Source organism: Macaca fascicularis, chromosome 15 (genome assembly GCF_037993035.2).
Source record: "Macaca fascicularis isolate 582-1 chromosome 15, T2T-MFA8v1.1".
Taxonomy (NCBI): Eukaryota; Metazoa; Chordata; class Mammalia; order Primates; family Cercopithecidae; genus Macaca; species Macaca fascicularis.
In genome coordinates this window covers 102604527-102625341 of record NC_088389.1, presented here as the reverse complement: position 1 = coordinate 102625341, position 20815 = coordinate 102604527, and the positions used below count along the sequence as shown (strand labels likewise).

The following is a 20815-nucleotide window of genomic DNA, read 5'->3' as shown; positions in this document are numbered from 1 at the left end:
TTTTCTCTCCATACAGCTATGGAGACAGGGAGCGAGATTCACAGCAAACAGCAAGTTAGTAGTTGTTTTTGTTTTTTGAGACGGAGTCTCGCTCTGTCGCCCAGGAGTACAGTGATGTGATCTCAGCTCACCGCAACCACCGCCTCCAGGGTTCAAGCGATTCTCCTGCCTCAGACTCCCAAGTAGCTGGGATTACCGGCGCCCGGCAAATTTTTCTATTTTTAGTAGATTCGGGGTTTCGCCATGTTGGCCAGGTTGTTCTCGAACTCCTGATCTCAGGTGATCCGCCCACCACCTCGGCCTCCCAAAGTGCTGAGATTACAGGCGCCCGCCACCACGCCCAGCTAGTTTTTGTATTTTTAGTAGAGACGGGGTTTTGCCATGTTGGCGTCAAACTCCTGACCTCAGGTGATCCACCCGCCTCGGTCTCCCAAAGTGCTGGGATTACAGCACTTTAAGCCACGGCGCCCAGCCTGCACATTAGTACTTATATACAACCCAAGTCCTCTGGCTATCTAGTCTGAATTTTTTCCAGTTTACAGAAGTCCTGCTAAAGATAAACAGCAAAACAAATATTTTTACATTAACCAAATATTTTTATCTTCAAACAATTGTTAAAAAACAGAAATTTCCCACTATACTAGTGAGAACAGCCTAAGACCACTTAATCATTCACATTTCCCCTGTGGGCTTGGGGTTTTTGGGGAAAAAAAATCGTAGCTGAATAAACTTGGTGTAAAGTTTGAGAGAGACACTCATGCCACAATCCTTGCTTCCCTCTGCTAATGTGATCCAGATGGAAACGCTGAACGATGTAACTGCCCCATTTGCACCTTAGATTTGATTAGGGTCCTGTTCACTCTGTGCAATTAGTTAAGTGTGCTGACCATCAAATATTTACCAGGAGACAACATGTCCAGGTCAAAGAAAGGGCGTGAGAATAACATTTTAGAAAGAGTTGCGCTGCAGCCAAGACTAACTCTGGGCTGCGGTCCACACTCGCCCCAGTCGACTCCTCTCATTTCCTCTCTCCCCTCTCCAGTGAACCATTCCTTCCTGGAGTCAGAGACGGTGCAACAGGCAGGTTCCTACCTTGGTCTGCACACTCTTATCGAACTTGTCATTTTTGAAGCTAAACGTATTCTGGTGCTTCTGAGGTCTGGAACGAGCCACGTTGCCTTTCTGGGAGCTCATCGCCGAAATCAAAGCCACCCCTCGCCGGGAGCAGGCAAAAGGATGAAGGGAAAACCAACGAACGACTCCCAGGAATTGACGCTTCTGTCAATGACCCGGAAGAAACTAATGCACCCTTTCCGCCCCGGCTCCGGGTCAGCCCACGTGACTCTTCTGGGAGGTCAAAGAGCATAGCTCTGCCCTCCCTGCTGTTAGGCCAGGCCACTCCACGCGGCGCAGCCCCGACCCCTCCTGCTCCGCGCAGCTTCTTTCTCAAGTCCCGCTTTCTTCGAAATGAGAATTCCCCCATTGGCCCGAATGTGGTAGTCCATCAAGGCAAAGGGGCGGGGAACCTTTGCTCCTATTGGTTCTTCTTTTCCGCAATCCCCGCCTCCTGCCGAGCGAGCTCAGCCTCTCCTGGAGCCCAGTGCGTCTCCGACCCTGCTGGGCGGCCTGTGATTGGTGGAAATGAGGCGAGGCTGGGCTCCGTCTCTCCCCCCGCCCGCTCGCAGGCTGGAGCCGGGGTCAGCTTTGGCACCTTCCTCCAGTCAGTGGACAACTCCTGGCTCAGTGAGGATTGTGCTCGTTCCCTCGGTTCCACTCCAGTCTCCCTCCCGCTACCGGAGCGAGCCCCGCGCCTGGCACGCTGAGGAGGAGCAAAGAAAGCAGGATTAAAGAGAAGGAAGACCTGGCCGGGTCTGGGTGGTGTCTGCGGTGCCAGAAAGGGAGGCGGTGGCGGCGGCGGCGGCGGCGGCTGCGACCACGGCCGCGCGGGACGTGAGGCCCGAGAGCAGCCGACGGCAGCTGCGGCCGCTCCAGCGCCCCGCACCGGGGCCGTTAGTCAGCAGAACGCGAGCTCTTGTGGAGGAGCAGGGCCGGCGCGAGGCGAGACTCGGGAGCGCGAGCGGGGCCCCTCGGGCGCCACCGTCCTTCTTCGTCCCGGCCCCGGGGGCTGCAGCCCTGGTCCCCCGCTCGTCTGCCTGGCCCGTCTGCAGGCGGAGAGAGTCCGACGGCGCCCGGAGCGCGGATCTCGCTTTGTGGAGCACAGCGCGTCGGCTGCGGTTCTCTCCCTACCACTTCTGCCCGGCGCTTCGGCCCGGGCCGCTCAGGTGCAGGTGCGTGCGGCCTCGGGGCTTGGGGACGCCGCAGCCGGGCCCGGGGAGGGGGCGCTAGGCCGGGAGCCGCAGCGCGGGAGGGACGAGCCCGGGCCGGCGGGGGGAGGGGAGCGGGAAGCGTCTTTGTTGTTGGCGACCGGGATCCCTCTCGGCGCAGGGGAAAGGCGGGGAAGCCACTCCTGATCGGGTCTGTGATTTTGAGAAGATTCTCTGGTGGTTGCGTGAAGGGGAGCGGTAGGACAGTCCCTGCGGTCCGTGGAGCGGCCGGAGTCAGGGAGCGGGGGAGGGAGGGCCGACCGACGCTCTAAGAAGGTCTTTGGTCCTCCTCGCAGAAGAGAAGGGTTCCATTTCATTTCCTTTGCTTTTCTCTCAGTGGATGAAAAGATGGGGTCAGGTTCCCATTCCCCTCCCTGGCGCACTGAGAGATTCGCGGGTGCCTAAAAGCTTTCTCCTGAATGTCCTTATAGCTCTGTCAGGCGCGATTTTAGATTGAATCTGCACGGGGCTTGGCGATTTGTGTATTCCGGTGGGGCTGTCGTAGGATTCTTTTTCTTTAGATGGTTGAACTTTAATCTTACCTGTTTTCGAACTCTAAGGTAGGCTTATCAGGAATCGTTTTTGAATTGGAAAATTTAAAGGTTTTGTTTGGGATTTTTTTTTTTTAACCCCGAAACAAAGTTATATTGTACTGTGTTAGGTTGTACTGTGTGGGGTCTTTCGTAAAGGAAAGAGTGTATTTAACCTGGGGTTTTTGTTTAAAAAAAAAAAAGTTCAGATCTTTGATCCTTGGTGAGATTTCTGCCAATGCCAGAAGAGAATTTTCTGTAAATGACGCTTTAATTCAGGGTGAGGTAGATTTGGTAAGCAAAAGGATGAATAACGGAATACAGAGAGGGTGACCTTTAAATTTCGCTGTTTATGAAATGTGTTCTTGCTTAATACTTTTTGTGATATATGGTGCTTGATCCACAGATGATTCATTGGAATTTTTTTATGCCTCTAATAAATCTTTGTAGATCTTGTGCCAACATATGAAACTATAATGCCTCATGAGTCGGAGTAGAAAGTCAGATACATGTTGTAATAACGTTAATCTGTTTAGATTAACAGGGAAATTTACATTAAAATGAACTTTTTCCCATAGTTTCCCTACATATGTTTATAGCATGAATTTCAGTTGGGTGACATCTAATGATAGCCAGAATTTTGAAAATTCTCATGATTGCTAGTATTCTAATTTGAGACTGCCCAACTTGTTGGAAAGTTTTTATGTGGAGAATAGGGGTCGTGTTACTTAAGGAACAGCAGAGGTAAAAATCTCTGTTGTGCGGTAATTGTCATATCATTTGAAATTCAGAAGGAAATGAATGGCACCTTCACCTATATTTTGACCTCTCTTTTCTCCTACTCTATATTAATAAGGTTAATTGGCAAGGACAGGATTAGATTTTTAGCAGGCTAGGCAGTTTTAATTTTGTCCCTTAGTGTGCAGTACTCTAGTTGATGAGTAGCTTGTTTCCTTGAGTATCTTTTCCCATTTTGAAATGTTTATGAAATGACTGCTGACAAAGAATTTTCTGTTTCCTGGGACAAACAAAATCACCAAAAAACATCATGAGAAAATAATGTTTTTAGTAGCTTAATGAACACAGAAGAATTAAGCAATTAGTGTCTGTTCCAAGTTTCACTGAATTGGTCTACAACTCCGGGCATGCTATCCCACATCTGAGTCAGTTTTCTCCATCTGTAATATAGGGCTAATAAAATGTGCCACCTGCTCACTTTATAAAAAAGGGCAGTGAGAACCATATAGGCAACAGTTACTCTGGTTATGTGACCGTTGATATATGTTAAATGAGAATACTTTTTAATGCAGTGCTCTTACTTTGTTTTGATATTGTGAATTTCAGTCCTTTGATGAACAGTCAGCATAAAGATAGGGAGAATGACTGTCCCTATGCCATTATTTAAGAATTAAAATTTCTTCCATATTAAGATTGGTGTTAAGATCTTTAGAAGCAGTGATGACAAGAAAATAGAGTATATTTTATTGGTTGATTTATTTACTGGTAGATTTTACTTCTAATTTATCCAAAGTTTTGCTCTTAATTCTGAAAATTACTCCTACCCTTCCTACTGTTTAAAATTTCTCACATACATTGCCCCATTTGCCTGTCGAGTTGGAGAGAGAAAGTGAGTTTGTGGCTTTTTTTTTTTTTTTGAGACGGAGCTTTGCTCTTGTTGCCCAGGCTGGAGTGCAATGGCGTGATCTTGGCTCTCTGCAACGTCTGCTTCCTGGGTTCAAATGATTCTCCTGCCTTAGCCTCCCTAGTCGCTGGGAGTATAGGCACCCGCCACCACACCCGGCTAATTTTTGTATTTTTAGTAGAGACGGGGTTTCACCACGTTGGCCAGCCTGGTCTTGACTCCTGACCTCAGGTGATCCACCCGCCTTGGCCTCCCAAAGTGCTGGGTTTACAGGTGTGAGCCACCGCACCTGGCTGTTTGTGGAATTTTCACAGATGAAATAAAGCCCAGATAAGTTAATTATTTCGATTGCCTAAAGCTAAGCAATTAGTCAGAAGTAGAATTGAGGCTTGAACCTGGGTCTTCTCTAGTCCTGAATCCTTTGCTTTGGAGCAGTGTTTTCCAAACACCTTTTCATGCCTAAGAGTTTTGTCCTAGTGAAATGAGAACTAACATAGCAATATAAATGTTGGTGCCATACAATATAATGAATATCCATGTACCCATCACCCAGTTAAACAAAACTACCAATTAAAATGAAGTGTCCGGCCGGGCTCAGTGGCTCACGCTTGTAATCCCAGTATTTTGGGAGGCCGAGGCGGGCAGATCACCTGAGGTCGGGAGTTCGAGACCAGCCTGACCAACATGAAGAAACCCCGTCTCTACTAAAAATACAAAATTAGCTGGGTGTGGTGGCACATGCCTGTAATCCCAGCTACTCGGGAGGCTGAGGCAGGAGAATTGCTAGAACCCAGGAGGCAGAAGTTGTGGTGAGCCAAGATCGCACCATTGCACTCCAGCCTGGGCAACAAGAGCAAAACTCTTTCTGAGGAAAACAAACAAACAAACAAAAAACAAAAATAATGAAGTGTCCTTGGTATGCTATATCTCTCTTAAATGCTATTCTCTTTTCCCCCCACATCTAACCAGTGACCCAAAGTTGACATGCATCCTTCCTATATCCACATGTTTATACTTAACTATTTATCTATATCCTATGAACATTATTATATAGTTTTATTTTGATTGTCTTAAGACTATTTAAATACAGATATCTTTCTTTAGCTTGCTTTCTTCATACAACGTGGCCAAGATTTATCTATGTTTATTCAGGTTGCTCTAGTTTATTTACTTTTACTGTTAGGTGGTATGTGCTGTGTTATGTAACTATGTCAGGTTTCTGTCGATGGTCATTTTTGTTGTTTCCACTTGTTTGCTATTAAACAGTGCTATAAGGAATATTCCTGTGTATGTTAGGTATCTGTTGTGTAAGACTTCTAGGGCAGTGGTTCTTGACCCTAAGTACATCCCACGTTCATAGAAAATATTTTATAGTTCCTTCAATACTATCCTAAAATGAACTTCATAATAATCTATATTCATACTTTAAAGAAAGCAATAGCTTTAATAAAATAAGAAAAATTTGTAATAAAGTAATGTGTGTTTCACTTTGTAAATGCTTGAGCTCAAGACTACATTCAAGATTAGCTACCAGGTGTAATGGTGGACCAGCAACATCTGAATCACTTGGGAGCTTGTTGAAAATGCAGAGCGTCAGACTTTAACCTACTGATGCAAATGCTGTTTTTTTTTTTGTTTGTTTGTTTTGTTTTTAAATAATGTAAGAGACAGGATCTCTGGAGTCATACAACTCACTGTAACCTCAAACTCCTGGGCTCAAGGGATCCTCCCACTTCAGCCTCCTGAGTATCTGGGACTACAGGTATACATTTTTTACAGAGACAGGGTCTTGCTATATTGCCCAGGCTGATCTTGAACTCCTGGCCTCAAGTGATCCTCCCTCCTCAGTATCCCAAAGCACTAGGACATTGGGATTACAGACATCAGCCACTGTGCCTGGCCAGATGCTGTATTTTATCAAGAGTCCCAGGTGATGTATGTACCCACTGAAATATAAGAAGCGCTGCTAAAAGAAATAGTAGTAATTAGACGCTTTGTACCAATGGGTGGTGTCTCCATCAATACAACAGCTACAGATTATGACAGGTATGTTGAGTTAGCCATTCAAGTACCAATGCTGGAACTGTCATTGGTGGAAAATGATTTTCTGAAATGACAAACTATCTTCAGAAAAGTTTAAACAGAAATAAAAGTGCAATCTTACCTCTTTACACAGTGGTTGCACTCATAACAGATCTTCATCTTCATTAAAACTATACAAATAAACTTGGTATTAAATCCTCTTTAGAATTATCTGGCATTAGTGGGATTTTTTCCTCTTTCTGTTCCCCTCTACGAATGTCCAACAGAATATTCAAGTCATGAGGCATGGAGCAGCACTATTTATGTATGTATGTATGTATGTATGTATGTATGTATGTATGTATGTATGTTTTGAGACAGATTCTCACTCTGTCACCCAGGCTGGAGTGTAGTGGCATGATCAGTGCCCACTGAACCCTCGACCCCCGCAAACTCAAACAATCCTCCCACCTCGGCCTCTCGAGTAGCTGGGACTACAGGCATGTGCCACCACACCCATCTAATTTTTAATTTTTTTGGACAGACTAGGGTTTCACCGTGTTGGCCAGGCGGGTCTTGAACTGAGCTCAAGTGATCTGCCTACTGTGGCACTGCACCCCGCCCCCTGCCTCCCAAAAGTGCTGGGATTACAGGTGTGAGCCACCGCGCCCAATCTGAGCAGCACTTTCTTTGTGCAAGAAAAGTGCCTTGCATTCCTGGCCTGTGTTTAGTAGTGCCCCTCATTCAATGTAGCAGCCAAAAGCTGTCATTGAGAAAGATTGCCCTGGTTTATAAATCTGGTAGTAGATTGCTAGACCACAGGGTATAAATGTCTTCAACTTTATTAGATAACTGTCAGTTTTCTCTACAAAGTACACCTTCCAGTCCATAATGCATGAGAGAGGGTCTTCTTGTTTGCATTCCAGATATTTTAGAAGGTACAAAAATATTAGTAGTAATATTTGATTAATTTTTGCCATTCTGAAGAGTATGAAATGGTACCTCATTGTAGTTTTTATTTGCATCTTTTTTAAATGTATTCTTCGTAATAATATTTGGTAGGCATTAAAAATATCTTCCAGCCTGGTCAACGTGGTGAAACCCCATCTCTACTAAAAATACCAAAATTTAACCGGGTGTAGTGGTGGGCTCCTGTAATCCCAGCTACTCAGGAGGCTGAGACAGGAGAATCGCTTGAACCCGGGAGGCAGAGGTTGCGGTGAGCCGAGGTCATGCCACCACACTCCATCCTGGGGGACAGAACCAGATTCCATCTCAAAAAAAAAAAAAAATCTTCTTCCACTCTTTAGCATGCATTTTCACTTAAATACGTTGTCTTTTAATGACTAGAAGTTGTTTTAATTTTAATATCAAATGTATTATTCTGTTTAAAGCCTTCTCTATACTGGGGTTATAAAAATTCTTTCAGAGCATCTTTTAAGAGTTTTCACATTTAGATCTTAAATTCATGTTGAACTGTTTTTATATAATGAGGTGCTCATAGATCTAAATTGACTTAATAAAAATAACTGCCCTTTATTCTGAAATTAGGTAATTTTTTATGATAAGATGTTCTGATGAAATTACAGTGATAGTAATTGTTTTTAGTTCTTAACATCCCTTTGTTGCAAAATTAAAATTTGACATCTCTTTCATTCCAACTTTTCTCTTTTTTACTTTACCTGTTTTTTGAAATCCCTAAGGTTTAGCAATTACTACTTTAGTGTACTCTGATTCTTATGTTTCATCTATGTCTCACATTTAGCCACTACAGCATCATCAAATGCGAGTAGACACTCTTAAATACTGATCATTGATCCTCTTCTGCATCTTCCACATTTCAGAGTTTGCTTGACATGTCTTTTCATCACTTTTTATTATGGCTAGGATTTTTAAAATGATACTAATGACCCTACTTTTTTTTTTTTTTTAACAGAATAGAATTTCAGGCTAAATTTAAATGTTACTTGAATATAAATTTGTCTCAGATATAGGGTCAAACTTCTTTGTTTTCCTAGTAATTAAAAGTGAGAAGGATTAAACAAGTTCTTGCATACAGCTAAAGCTGAAAAACGGGAAAGGAAAATTGGGCCAGTGTCCACTGGGTACCAGTCACTATTCTGGGGATGGGAGTAGGGGAATGACATCTATGAGCAAAACAAGCAAAGATCCCTAACTTCCTGGAGCTTATCACCTACCAGAAGGCCACTGATAATATGCACAACAAATAAAATAATGTTTTAGAAAGTGGTAACTGCTTTGGAATAAAAGAAAACATAGAGAGGGGTAAGGTGGACCAAAGGAGTTAGTTGAACCTGTTAAATAGGGTGTTTAGGGTAAGCCTCATTGAGAAAAGGAGAATGAGCAGAGAAATGCAGTCAGTGAGAGTATTAGCAATGCAGATATTAGCAAAATACTGGAAGAGTGGACAGAATATGGTCTCTAAGTGAAACCTGTGTTCCTGGCTCTCCCCACCTTTAAGCTGTGTGAACTTGACACGCTAATTAACCTGATTTCTTGATTTCTTCATGATAACCTGAGAAAAGTATTATTAAGATTAAAAGATATAACAAATAAAAGTGCCTACTTCCCGCCCCCCACCTTGTTCTCATAGCACTCTGTATTTTCATAGCATTTATTACGGTCTATAATTATCTGTGTCATTATTTGATAAATATTTATCTCATTCTAAAACATTGATGGAAAGAACTAGTCATTGCAGTAGATCTATTTTGTTAACATACAGTCATTTGTAGACAAACCGTAAACCTTTTTTCATGTGAAAATCATCTCATGCAGATTTATTGAGAAAGTGTTTTGTACTTATAGAATGTCTTTATGCTACAGCTTCAGATTGTATTACGGGTATTAGCCCATTAATTACCACATGTCATCTTTGTGATGAAGGTAATGGATGTGTATCATCTTGGAGTTGAAGGAACTGAGGTTGCTAATGGCATAGAGACCTAGGAAATCAGAGAATTTGGATCAAATCTGATTATATTTGATTATATTCCCTCCCTCCCTCCCTCCCTCCCTCCCTCTCTCCCTCTCTCTCTCTCTCTCTTTCTTTCTTTCAATAGTGTTAAAATGGACTCTCTAAAGTATAAAAGCAATAATACATAGATTATTGGAAAACCACTAGCAAACAAGCAATTAATATTTTAGTGATGACCTTACTTTCAGTTTTTTTCCCCATGAGAAGCTTCTTATAGTGTCTGAGGAGATGTTCGAATTCTATGCATGTATCAAACACATGTACCCCATAAATAGATAAAATATTATCTATCAGTGAAAAAAAAGGATGGCAATAATTAGAGGCCTTTACACTTAAAAATACTGTATATTGATAAATACTTTTTAAAATTATGGCTTATCAGAGTATTTAAGATTTATGTTGAGGATGTAGTCACATTAAAAGGGTAGGATTTAGAAAATGCATAGCATATGCCTAATGTAGATCAGAGTGAAGAAAGGGGGTTGAAATAACTTCATTTACTTGGTGCAGCCGAGTCTCCATTCCAATCCCAAGAAACTTGAAGTAAAGCAAGTGCCTCCAGGAACAAAAATAAAAGACATTGTCAATCATGTCAAACTTGTTTGGCTTCTGAATTTAGATTTTTTTTTTTTTTTTTAGTTTGTTTTGAAAATGAAAATCCATGGAAATAATTCATATAATAAACTTTTCCCAAAAATGTCATTTGCAGATTGTGACCTAGATATTTTGTTTCTGATTACTATCCTGCCTAGTGTGCTGGTAATTTTTCACTCTAGCTCTGTGGACCCAATCCCTAAAAGTAATGATTATTCTCTGCACATCAGTTATTAGCAAAGAAAATGTCATTTAGTAACTTGTATTGTCAAGCCTACATCTGAAACACTAGAAGTTACATTTTGTTCAGAGCTTTTTAACAGACCTCATTGTTGCTTTTATTAATCAAAGAGTTAGGGGCTGATCACAGTCCGTTTACAACTAATTGGTAACAACCTGCTACAGACTTCTTTGTTCCTTCTCCAGTTCTACTGCTTCTTTTGACTAGCCTGAAAAAAAAAAAAAAAAAAAAAAAACTGAAAGGGTGGGGGTGGGGTGGAAGGTAGGGGTAATGAGAATAGCCAGAAGCAGGACTTTACATATATAAAGGGTGTTCTGATACAAACCACTAGGGTAATGGCTTTCCATTTTTCGTTAGATTCTATAAAAAAATACATTTTGCTTCACAACCTAATTCATACATATGCACCCAGAAACCAAAATAAGTATCACTAAACAGATTATCTAAATTAATCAGCATGTGCACGGGTCAGGGGAGACTGTTTTTGCCAGAGGCTGAAAAACTAGTAAAAGTTGTTTCATTTATTTGAAGGAGGAGTGATGAGTTGGGGAAATTTTATCAACAAAGAAGGAACAATATGTGATAAGGCACAGAAGCAAAAAAGAACCTCTCTTAATGAGGAACAGCATGTTAAATAGAAAATTGAATAGGAAAATGCTCAGAAATAAGGCTAGAGACCAAGGAGGGTGGGGGAATCATGTATCGCATGCCAGAGAATTTAGACTTAAGAGGGCTTGAAAGGCCCATTAGAACATTTTAAACAGGAAGGTGACATCAACTGGTGGCAGTGTAGAGCATGGATTAGAGGGGTATGAAATAGATATTAGTGAGTGATTTTATAACATTCATTGAAAAGTGGTTGAGCTAAAATGTGGCTAAGAGGTTTGCAGAGAAGTCCATAGGAAGTAGACCTTAATTAAATGAGAGGGATGAAGAGGGGCATGGGGAAAGAGTGAAATGCAGATGGAGATATTTCAGAGTCTAGAGTTTAAGGGGAGAGACCTGAAACCTTAGAGATTTAGATTTTTAGATCTAGGTAACATTGTAGTATAAAGGGTAGTTAAAGCAGTAGGTTTGGGTGAGATGAAAAGAGGAAGACAAAAGACCAATCTATAAAAATAAATAAATAGGTTAAAAAAGAGTTTGAAGAAACCATCAGAGAAACCAAGATTGAAGGTTAATTTCAAGAAGGAGGGAAAGGACAACAATGTTAAATGCTATAAAGTGATCCTGTATAAGTTGAAGATTGAAAAATACCTGTTATACTTTGAAATTGTTAAGAGGTTGTCAGTGATGCTACAAGTTGATGAGAGAGGTTATATTACAATTCATTTTGGGCCTGACAGGGAATATTGGTAAGTGAGAAGTAAAGAGGTTTGATTCTGAAAAAAAGACTCAGGTACGGTAAGAAGAATATAGATACAGATACACGCAAAAAAATTTGAAGCATGTGCGTGAACTCTGATGTGGAAACAGCTTCATGCTTTCAAGATACTGAAAAATGGTGAGTGAGAGAGGCTGTAACCATAGTGATGAGGGGGGATAGTATCAAGATATGGTTGGAGGGGTAAGAAAAAGCCACTTGACACAAGGTGTTTAAGGACCTGTGGAAAAGTTTGATTTTTTTCTTTTTTCTTTTTTTTGAGATAGAGTCTCGCTCTGTTGCCCAGACTGAAGTGCAGTGGCACAATCTTGGCTCACTGCAACCTCAGCCTCATGAATTCAAGCGATTCTACCACATCAGCCTCCCAAGTAATCCTGGGTTTATAGGCACACCCCATTACACCTGGCTAATTTTTATATTTTTAGTAGAGACAGGATTTCACCCTTTTGGCCAGGCTGGTCTCGAACTCTTGTCTGCCTCAACCTCCCGAAGTGCTGGGATTACAGGCATAAGCCACTATCCCTGACCTTGATTTTTTTACAAGTAGAGAGAGAAGACATCAAGGAGTTTTTAAGCAGGAAATCACCTTGTAGGCCATCTAGAAAAGAAATTGTAGATTAGGAGAACATATGAATGGAAGAAATTCACATTTACTCAAATATATTTCTTTGTGTTTACTCTCACATTTTGAGTTGTTCTTTCTGTTGTGTTACTCTATGTAACCCTGGTTTGTCCTTTCATTTCCTCATAGTGAGAGACTAGTACAAAAACATAGAAAAGGCAATCTTAATAAATTCAGAGAATTACATTTGTTCTTAATTATAATTAAAGATGACATAAATTGACTTTTCATTTGAACTGTCTTTTTTGGGATTTAGCCTTTTTTTTTTTTTTTTTTTTTTTTTTTGAGACGGAGTCTCGCTCTGTCGCCCGGGCTGGAGTGCAATGGCACGATATCTTGGCTCACTGCAAGCTCCGCCTCCCGGATTCATGCCATTCTCCTGCCTCAGCCTCCCGAGTAGCTGGGACTACAGGCGCCCGCCACCTCGCCCGGCTAGTTTTTTGTACTTTTTAGTAGAGACGGGGTTTCACCATGTTAGCCAGGATGGTCTCGATCTCCTGACCTCGTGATCCGCCCGTCTCGGCCTCCCAAAGTGCTGGGATTACAAGCCTGAGCCACCGCACCCAGCCTAGACTTTTAAGATATTAAAGTCAATGAAAATTTCCTGCGTATCTTGTACTATTCTGGCTTGTTTTTAGTAAGGCTCCTAAAGAATTTACTTTTCTTTTAGAAATGTCATTTAGAGAATTTTTAAAATATTCTCAGTATTTTTAATGGAATGTAGAATTAAAGGTTTTTTGTGTTTTTTTGTTTGTTTTTCCTGTAAGGACAAGGCAGGAAGAGAGCCATATTTAGTTGCATAAAGATAATGTTAACATAGGATATGATATCCCCAAAATAGGTAGTTTACAGAGAAGAGGGAGGATTTAGTATAATTTTGCCAGAGAAGCTCTGTGTCTCATGGTGCATTATTTTCACATTAAAATTGAGGCAGTAGGGGGCATAGAGCTCATTTAAATAGAATTATAGCCAGAACCTTCATTTTCCAACTCTTGGGCTAGTGCTCCTTCCACAATTCCTATATTTCCTACAGATCCAAGTAATGTTATCAAAGATATATTTAACTCATCTAATAACAGGGTCCATGAGATCCCTGCCTAAAATGGTATGCAAGACCATGTAGTAACCTAATGTGCGACATTTGTAAGGGTGAGCAAACCACCCGTCTTAAATGCCTGCTTTCTTCCTTATTACAAGTAAGTATTTACACCAGAGATACCCTAGACATATAGATTACCAAATAAAAACTATAGGCTCAGCCTATGAGATTCATCTCAAATAAAGGATTTGCCTCAATGTTTTACAGACATCTTCATCTTCTGCTTTCCTCCATCCCACTCTTCCCCAGTTGCATTACTTGACATACAACTTTGGAAATGTTGTTCTCTGTCAGCTTTGGCTAAACTTTTCAGACCTACCCTAGGACATTTCTTTAAAAGAAAAAACGAAAACAGTATTTGCTTGTATTCTTGCTACGTGGCTCTCTTTTTTTTTTTTTTTTTTGGAGAGTCTTGCTCTGTTGCCCAGGTTGGAGTGCAGTGGCGCAATCTTAGCTCACTGCAGCCTCTGTCTTCCGGGTTCAAGCTTTTCTCATGTCTCAGCCTCTTGAGTAGCTGGGATTACAGGCACGCACCACCACACCTGGCTAATTTTTGTATTTTTAGTAGAGATATGGTTTCACCATGTTGGCCAGGCTTGCTCTGAAACTCCTGACCTCAGGTGATCCACCCACCTCAGACCCCCAAAGTGCTGGGACTACAGGCGTGCACCACCACTCCTCACTAATTTTTTTTTTTTTTTGGTAGAGACAGAGTTTTGCCATGTTGCCCAGGATGGTCTCAAATGCCTGAGTTCAAGTGATCCACCTGCCTCGGCCCCCCAAAGTGCTGAGATTATAGGTGGGAGCCACCACTCCCAGCCAGAGATTTGTTTTTAAATTTCTCACGTATCTAAACCCGCCCTTTCCCATATGTGTTTTTTTGAGATGGAGTTTTACTTTTGTTGCCCAGGCTGGAGTGCAATGGTGCGATCTCAGCTCACCGCAACTTCTGCCTCCTGGGATCAAGCGATTCTCCTGACTCAGCCTCCTGAGTAGTTGGGATTACGGGCATGCACCACCATGGCCAGCTAATTTTTGTATTTTTTGTTTTGTTTTTAGTAGAGATGGAGTTTCGCCATATTGGTCAGACTCGTCTCGAACTCCCGACCTTAGGTAATCCACCCACTTCGGCCTCCCAAAGTGTTGGGATTACAGGCGTGAGCCACCATGCCCGGCCTCCCATGTTTTTAATTCCTTTCCACCATACACCCTATGCTTTTGTTCTTTCTCACTTTTCACATTATCCTCCAAGCCTGGAAGGTTTTCCCTCTGTTTTGGGAAGTCATATCTAACTGAAGTTCTAATTCTCTTACAAAGGCTTTCTTAATTCTTGATCTCTACTGTCTTCTGATTTCTGAAAGCTTAAAATCTACTCCACATTAAGTAGCCCTTAATTTTTTATTGGATGAAAAGACCCTACAGAACATTAATTCCCAATCTGATATATATATAGTTCTTATTTTCTTATATTAGGCATCCAGACTATTCTTTGAAATCTTTATTCCATTTCTTCTTACGCACTACTGAAAAAAATGTATGAAAAGACAAAATTTCCATATTTGAAGAAAGTGGTGAAATGTAAACTTTTTGAGGCTGGAAAACTTTTAAGCACAAGTAACAAGTGTTTGTTACACATCTAAGAGTAGTGCTATTTCTTCAAACCTTTACTTAACAGATGCATATGATTAAGGGAAACAGCTGCAGCCAGAGGAAAAGGAAGTGGTAGAGATGACAATTTATGCAGCAAGCCAAACTGGGCGGACAAACTGAAGGCCACGTTAGTAAGGATTGACTGACATGTTACAACATCTAGGTAAAGAGAGTTAAAGAGTATTGCATTTATACTGAGACTACGTAAACGTTATAATTCCCCCATATCACTACTAAAAACGTATTATATACAGTATATGGAAAAGGGATCGATAGTTAAATGAGGAATATAAATTCCTTTGGGAAATAAATTCTTTGCAAGATGGCTTCATTTTATTTTCATTTTTTATATTTTTTGAGACAGAGTCTTCCTCTGTTGCCCAGGCTGGAGTGCAGTGGCATGATCATGGCTCACCGTAGTCTCGACTCCTGTGCTCAGGCAATCTTCCCACCTCAGACTCCCGAGTAGCTGGGACCACAGGCGTGTGCCACCACACCCATCTAATTTTTATTTTTTGTACATGATGTTGCCCAAGTTGGTCTTGAACTCCTGGGCTCAAGTGATCCTCCCACTTTGGCCTCCCAAAGTGCTGGGATGAGTCACTGAGCGTGGCCTGCAGAAAGACTTAATATCTTATGTAGAGCAAGGTTACAAGAAATTTAACGATATGGAGTGGTTGAAACTCTCTAAGCCAACTGTTATTAATTAGTTTTATAGGTTGTTCTTGGAGCTGCCACTTCTATAACTTTTCTTGGGTTAATCTTTAAGTAAAAAGGGGACAGATCGATTTATTAGCCATTAGTTGGCACCTAAAATTCTTTCTAGTTATAAATTCATGTGTCTCCCATGAGAGACCTAAACATTTTCTTATTGTTCTGTACTTCCTTTTGGGCACCCACCACTGAACATCTTAACCCTTATTCTAAGGGGTTTTGCATATAATCAGCCCCAGGGCTGCTAGAAGAGAGAGATGACATTTCCTAACCAAGTTCAGCTTCTTCAGCTCAGAAAAAAGGATCTTTTTTATAACAACATGAAAACCTATACAGGGGTTTAATCAGTTTTCTCCATGTCCATTTATCCCATTTTCTCTTTTAATTCTGTCATTTGTCTTTGAAAAGGTGAGGAGAGGGACACTCCTATGTCTTTAAGAAGGTATGTGTATGTGTGTGTGTGTGTGTGGGTGCGCGCATTGGTAGAAGATAGAACTGTGTATGTATAGACCCCTGTTTATTTGGTTGACTCTGTAATAACCATCAGAGGACTTTTTAAACAGCGTTTCCACTAGGAAAAGCTGAAGCCTTATGCTACAAATTTGGCATCTTTTTTATTCGCAGGCTGAAATTCTAACCCTCCTCCTTCATCAGAATCTCTTAGTTACCAAGAACTCAAGATATTTTTTAGAAGTTTGATATCTTGACCAAGTTCTCTTGAACCCCCACTGGATAGGTGACAGAACTAGGGATATTTCTTAATGCCCATAGGTAGACATATTTTCAGGGCAAGAATAAGAAGTCTGCTACTACATTTGTAGTCTGCAATTTTATGCAATTCTAAAAGGTAAAAAAAAATTGAAGTCAGGAGTACAATGCAGAAATTCCTCTCTACAGCAGAGAATGTTATTCATACAGAAGTGAAGTTGGGGACAGAATGAGCATTCACTGAATCAAGATATGAGTAGATTAAGATTCAACTTGGTTTATTTTGTAACAGAAATGTCTTACACAGCACTGGAAATATCCATCTTAACCACAGATTAGATAGATGCAGAAAGGAAGGTTCTTTTAGCTTTCTAAATAGAAATTAAGATATTATAGCTGTTCTAGATTGGGTGAGTGGTAAAGCTTGAGAAGCTTAAAATGAAAATGTAATATCCCTTAACCTCCAGAATTTTGAGAAAGTAGTTTTCAAGTCAGTCTGTTATGAAATGTTTTGGACCTTTTGTCCCAAAATTTTGCATGTAGTTTCAGGAGTTTTCCATGAACCACAGACTCTTAATAGTCCTGTTGCATTCTAAGGTAATTTTTAGGTTTGACCCCAAGCTGTTGGCACATTAAGTGATTTTGCATGGAATGGATTAAATAGTACCTAGCTCCAAACCATCCAAATAAGGGTTTGTCCAAAGTCAGGTCTGAGAGCAATATACAGTATAATGTTATCCTGAGACATTGACATTTTCTGGTAGAAGATATTAATAAGAAAGTTCATTAAGTATTAGGACATTGACAGATTGGTGTTATAGAGGTTGAAGAGCTTGATGCATTCTTCAGATTGCAGACTTTACAAAGTAAGGTAATGTAGTACTTATCAACTGGAAAAATCTATACTGGGTGATGGCCTCCGTTTTCCATACTGGTATTCTACAGAAGGCAGAAGAATCTTGAGAGTAAGTTGCAGAGACATAATTCAGCCTGAAACACAATTATATACTCTCTTTGGCCAGGACATAGGCTTTAGGCAAGTAAGTACTGGTCTAGTCAAATTCCTTAAGAAGTTACAACTTCTTGGCTTCCAGGTCTAAGAACACTTCCTGATGACAAGCTCTGAAATCCATAAATATATTGGTGACATTATAGGGAGAGAGAGGATAGAACTTCCCGTAGTAGATTATCAGGGATTGATGATTTCTAATTAAACAGCCTCAGTAGGCACTAGAAAATACATGCTGCTTCTCAAGATTTCTCTCAGACCTCCTCTAGGGCAGATTTCCTATGTAACATATTTATGCACTTGTCCACTCACTACCACTCATTAATGATGAGTTTTGGTCTCACTGTAATGTGCCCATTGAATGAACACAAGGTCTATAAAACTTCCCAGTTCTCAGGAGTCTACCATGTCCATGGCTCCTAGTTATTCCAAGAGAAGCTCTTCTCAGAAAGATGAAAAGTCTAAAATGAAACATAAAAGGGGGATGGACTTGGACCCAGCTAGTTAGAATGGAGGCATTTTAGGTGGCCCATCCTTGTTTATGGCCTGTTACCCTGAAATACAAGCAGAATTGTAATTATGCTTCATTTCAGTAAGCATGTACATTGACTTCAGATCCTCTTCAGTTACAAGCCACACAGGGTCAGTGCATCTGTAGTGGTTCCCAGGCTAGTGACTCATCTCTGCTCTAACCAAGGTATACTAGACAGCCAGTTTACTTGGCTCTCTGTCTAGTGCATTATTCTGTTTTCCCCCGACCCTACGCAAGTAGAAGCCTGGATTTAATGTGGGGCTGAGGTCTGTGATTTATGTGTCTCAGAGAATGGAGCTGGGGGGTGATTTGAAAGTCAAGTGAACCATGTAGCCAAGCCCCCAAAATTGAAGGGAAAATCTAGTCAGGAAGCAACAGGACAGAGATGACTCAAGATTTCAGTTGTTCCCAGATTAGTTTCTAGATGCAGTGCCATCAGCATCCCAACACAGTCTCACCTATATTAATTAAGATAGCAAAGTTAATCCAATGATAAATCCCCATGGGTTGGTTGTGTAGGTGTTACGCAAACTGATGCCGTTTTTGAGACCAGTTTTGGTGGTCACTTCAGATACTATTTTTTATATATGATGCTTCAATATTAGCGTATGTCCAAAGACTTCCTGGAATCTTCACAAATTTTGTGACTACTGTAATACATCAGGTTTTTTCTTTAAAATTACACCTCAGAATCTTAAGAATTGAACAAAAGCTGTGAATTTATCATGTTAGTCCAGGTTTTGCTTACTTCTTTTTTATCATCTAATAGCCAAGGCCACTTCCTTCCTCTTTTCCCAAATACATCTCACATATTCTGAGCAACTGTCCCACCTTCATTTTTTAATCTAATATTGATAATTTTTTTTGCATATGAAATGGGAGGGCCATTTATCCTTACTTTTCATTTTCTACTGGGCTCATTGTACCCTCTTTCCATATTCACATTGTAGCAAAACATTTCATTCCCGCATATTAATCTAACTCAGTAATTAAAAGTATGGAAGCCAGGCACAGCAGCTCTTGCCTGTAATCCCAGCACTTTGAGAAGCTGAAGTGTAAGGATTGCTTGAGGCCAGGAATTCAAAACCAGCCAGGTCAACATAGCTGAGACCCCATCTTAAAAAATAAAGCATTGACACTGCACTCAAACTGCTGAATATGAAACCTGGCTTTACCATTACCATTTACTAACACTGTGGTCTTGCATAAGTTAAACTTATCTCTGTTTCTGTTTCCTCATCTGTAAATGGGGTGGGAGGAGGGAGGAAAAAATAATATCTATCTCATAGGATTGTTTAAGTACTTGGAGCAAGACCTAGTAAGTGCTGCATAAATATGTTTTGGTAAATTAACACTAGTCTGGCTTTTCTAACCTAGCAAAGTTTTAAACCTGAAAGTTTGGATTTGTCAGTCAATAATAATACTGTTTGATTTGTTTTGACAAAATTCACCTCAGCCAGCAGTGGCTTTTGATTGATTTCTGTGTGACAGCCATTGCTAGGTGTAGGTATACTTGAATTTAAGTACGTGCAATGGGGGAGGGGTGTGTTACATGGTTCAAAACTAATAAGGACAAACATGACCTTATGGTTTGTCACCTAGACTAGTAGTGCCATAGTGTGATCATAGCTTATTGCAGCTTCAAATTTCTGGGCTCAAGTATTCTCCTACCTCAGCCACCCAAGTAGCTGGGATTATAATAGGCATGAGCCACCACACCTGGCTAAAATGAACATTTTTAAGCCCAAGAAGTCTAGTTCCTTTTGAAATAAGACTTTCTGGGCCCTTTGTATACATTTCCATGCTTTTAAAAGGTAGCTTTTAATAATATGTACAGACTGCAATTTAATTTTTTAGTAATAATGCCCCAAGTACTAAAGATAAAACTTCTAAAAAGTTTGATAGCCAGGCTTCGTGGTGGGCACCTGTAATTCCAGCTACTTGGGAGGCTGAGGCAGAGCCCACTTGAACCTGGGAGGCAGAGGTTGCAGTGAACCCAAATGGTGCCACTGCACTCCAGCCTGGGCAACAGACTGAGACACCGTCTTTAAAAAATCTAAAAAATTTGAAATTTAATGTATTTATTACCTTAATCCAGTTTTATGTGTATATACAAATTGATTATAGTATCTATTTTGTTACCAACTGATAAATAAGAAATAAGTCAAACATCAGTAGATGAAAGGACAAGCAAAATACACACTATATTGTGAAATATATATTTGATCTTCATTCTTTTGTTGTGTCATACAACTCTCCTACAATCCTTAGAATCTCCAAAATGAAATTTTTTTTTTTTTCTTTTTTTTTTAAGACGGAGTCTCGCTCTGTCTCCCAGGCTGGAGTGCAATGGTGCGATCTTGGCTCACTGCAAGCACCACCTCCCGGGTTCACGCCATTTTTCTGCTTTAGCCTCCCGAGTAGCTGGGACTACAGGTACCTGCCACTATGCCCGGCTAATTTTTTTTGTATTTTCAGTAGAGATGGGGTTTCACTGTGTTAGCCAGGATGGTCTCGATCTCCTGACCTTGTGATCCACCCGCCTCCGCCTCCCAAAGTGCTGGCATTAGAGGCGTGAGCCACTGCGCCTGGCCAGTGAAGTATCTTTGTATGCTAATAAGTTGACTGAAAGCCATGCACCTCTAGGTAGCTATTGGATGGGTGTTAGTTACCCAGAAACACCCAGGCAGGATTAGAGGGTTGGGACTTTCACTCCTGCCTGTTAATCTCTGGGGAGAAGAGAGGG

General features: G+C 41.0%; 2 protein-coding genes across 8 annotated transcripts in view; one reads left to right on the top strand and one right to left on the bottom strand.

Moving 5' to 3' along the window:
* Nucleotides 1–1455, bottom strand: part of C15H9orf85 (chromosome 15 C9orf85 homolog) — a 64334-nt gene extending 62879 nt beyond the window's left edge. For both annotated transcript variants that reach the window (XM_065530701.2, XM_005581920.4), the window contains exon 1: nt 1093–1455. In XM_065530701.2, the coding sequence (XP_065386773.1) occupies nt 1093–1194 (102 nt within the window). In that variant the 5' untranslated portion in view covers nt 1195–1455. The remainder of the gene's footprint in view (nt 1–1092) is intronic.
* Nucleotides 1456–1719: 264 nt separating this feature from the next.
* ABHD17B (abhydrolase domain containing 17B, depalmitoylase) overlaps nt 1720–20815 on the top strand; it is a 47870-nt gene continuing 28774 nt past the window's right edge. For 4 of the 6 annotated variants that reach the window (XM_005581922.4, XM_065530699.2, XM_045373122.3 and 1 more), the window contains exon 1: nt 1720–2288. The gene's annotated coding sequence lies outside the window, so the exon portion shown is untranslated. The other 2 variants (XM_065530700.2, XM_015437276.3) reach the window with 2 other exon arrangements.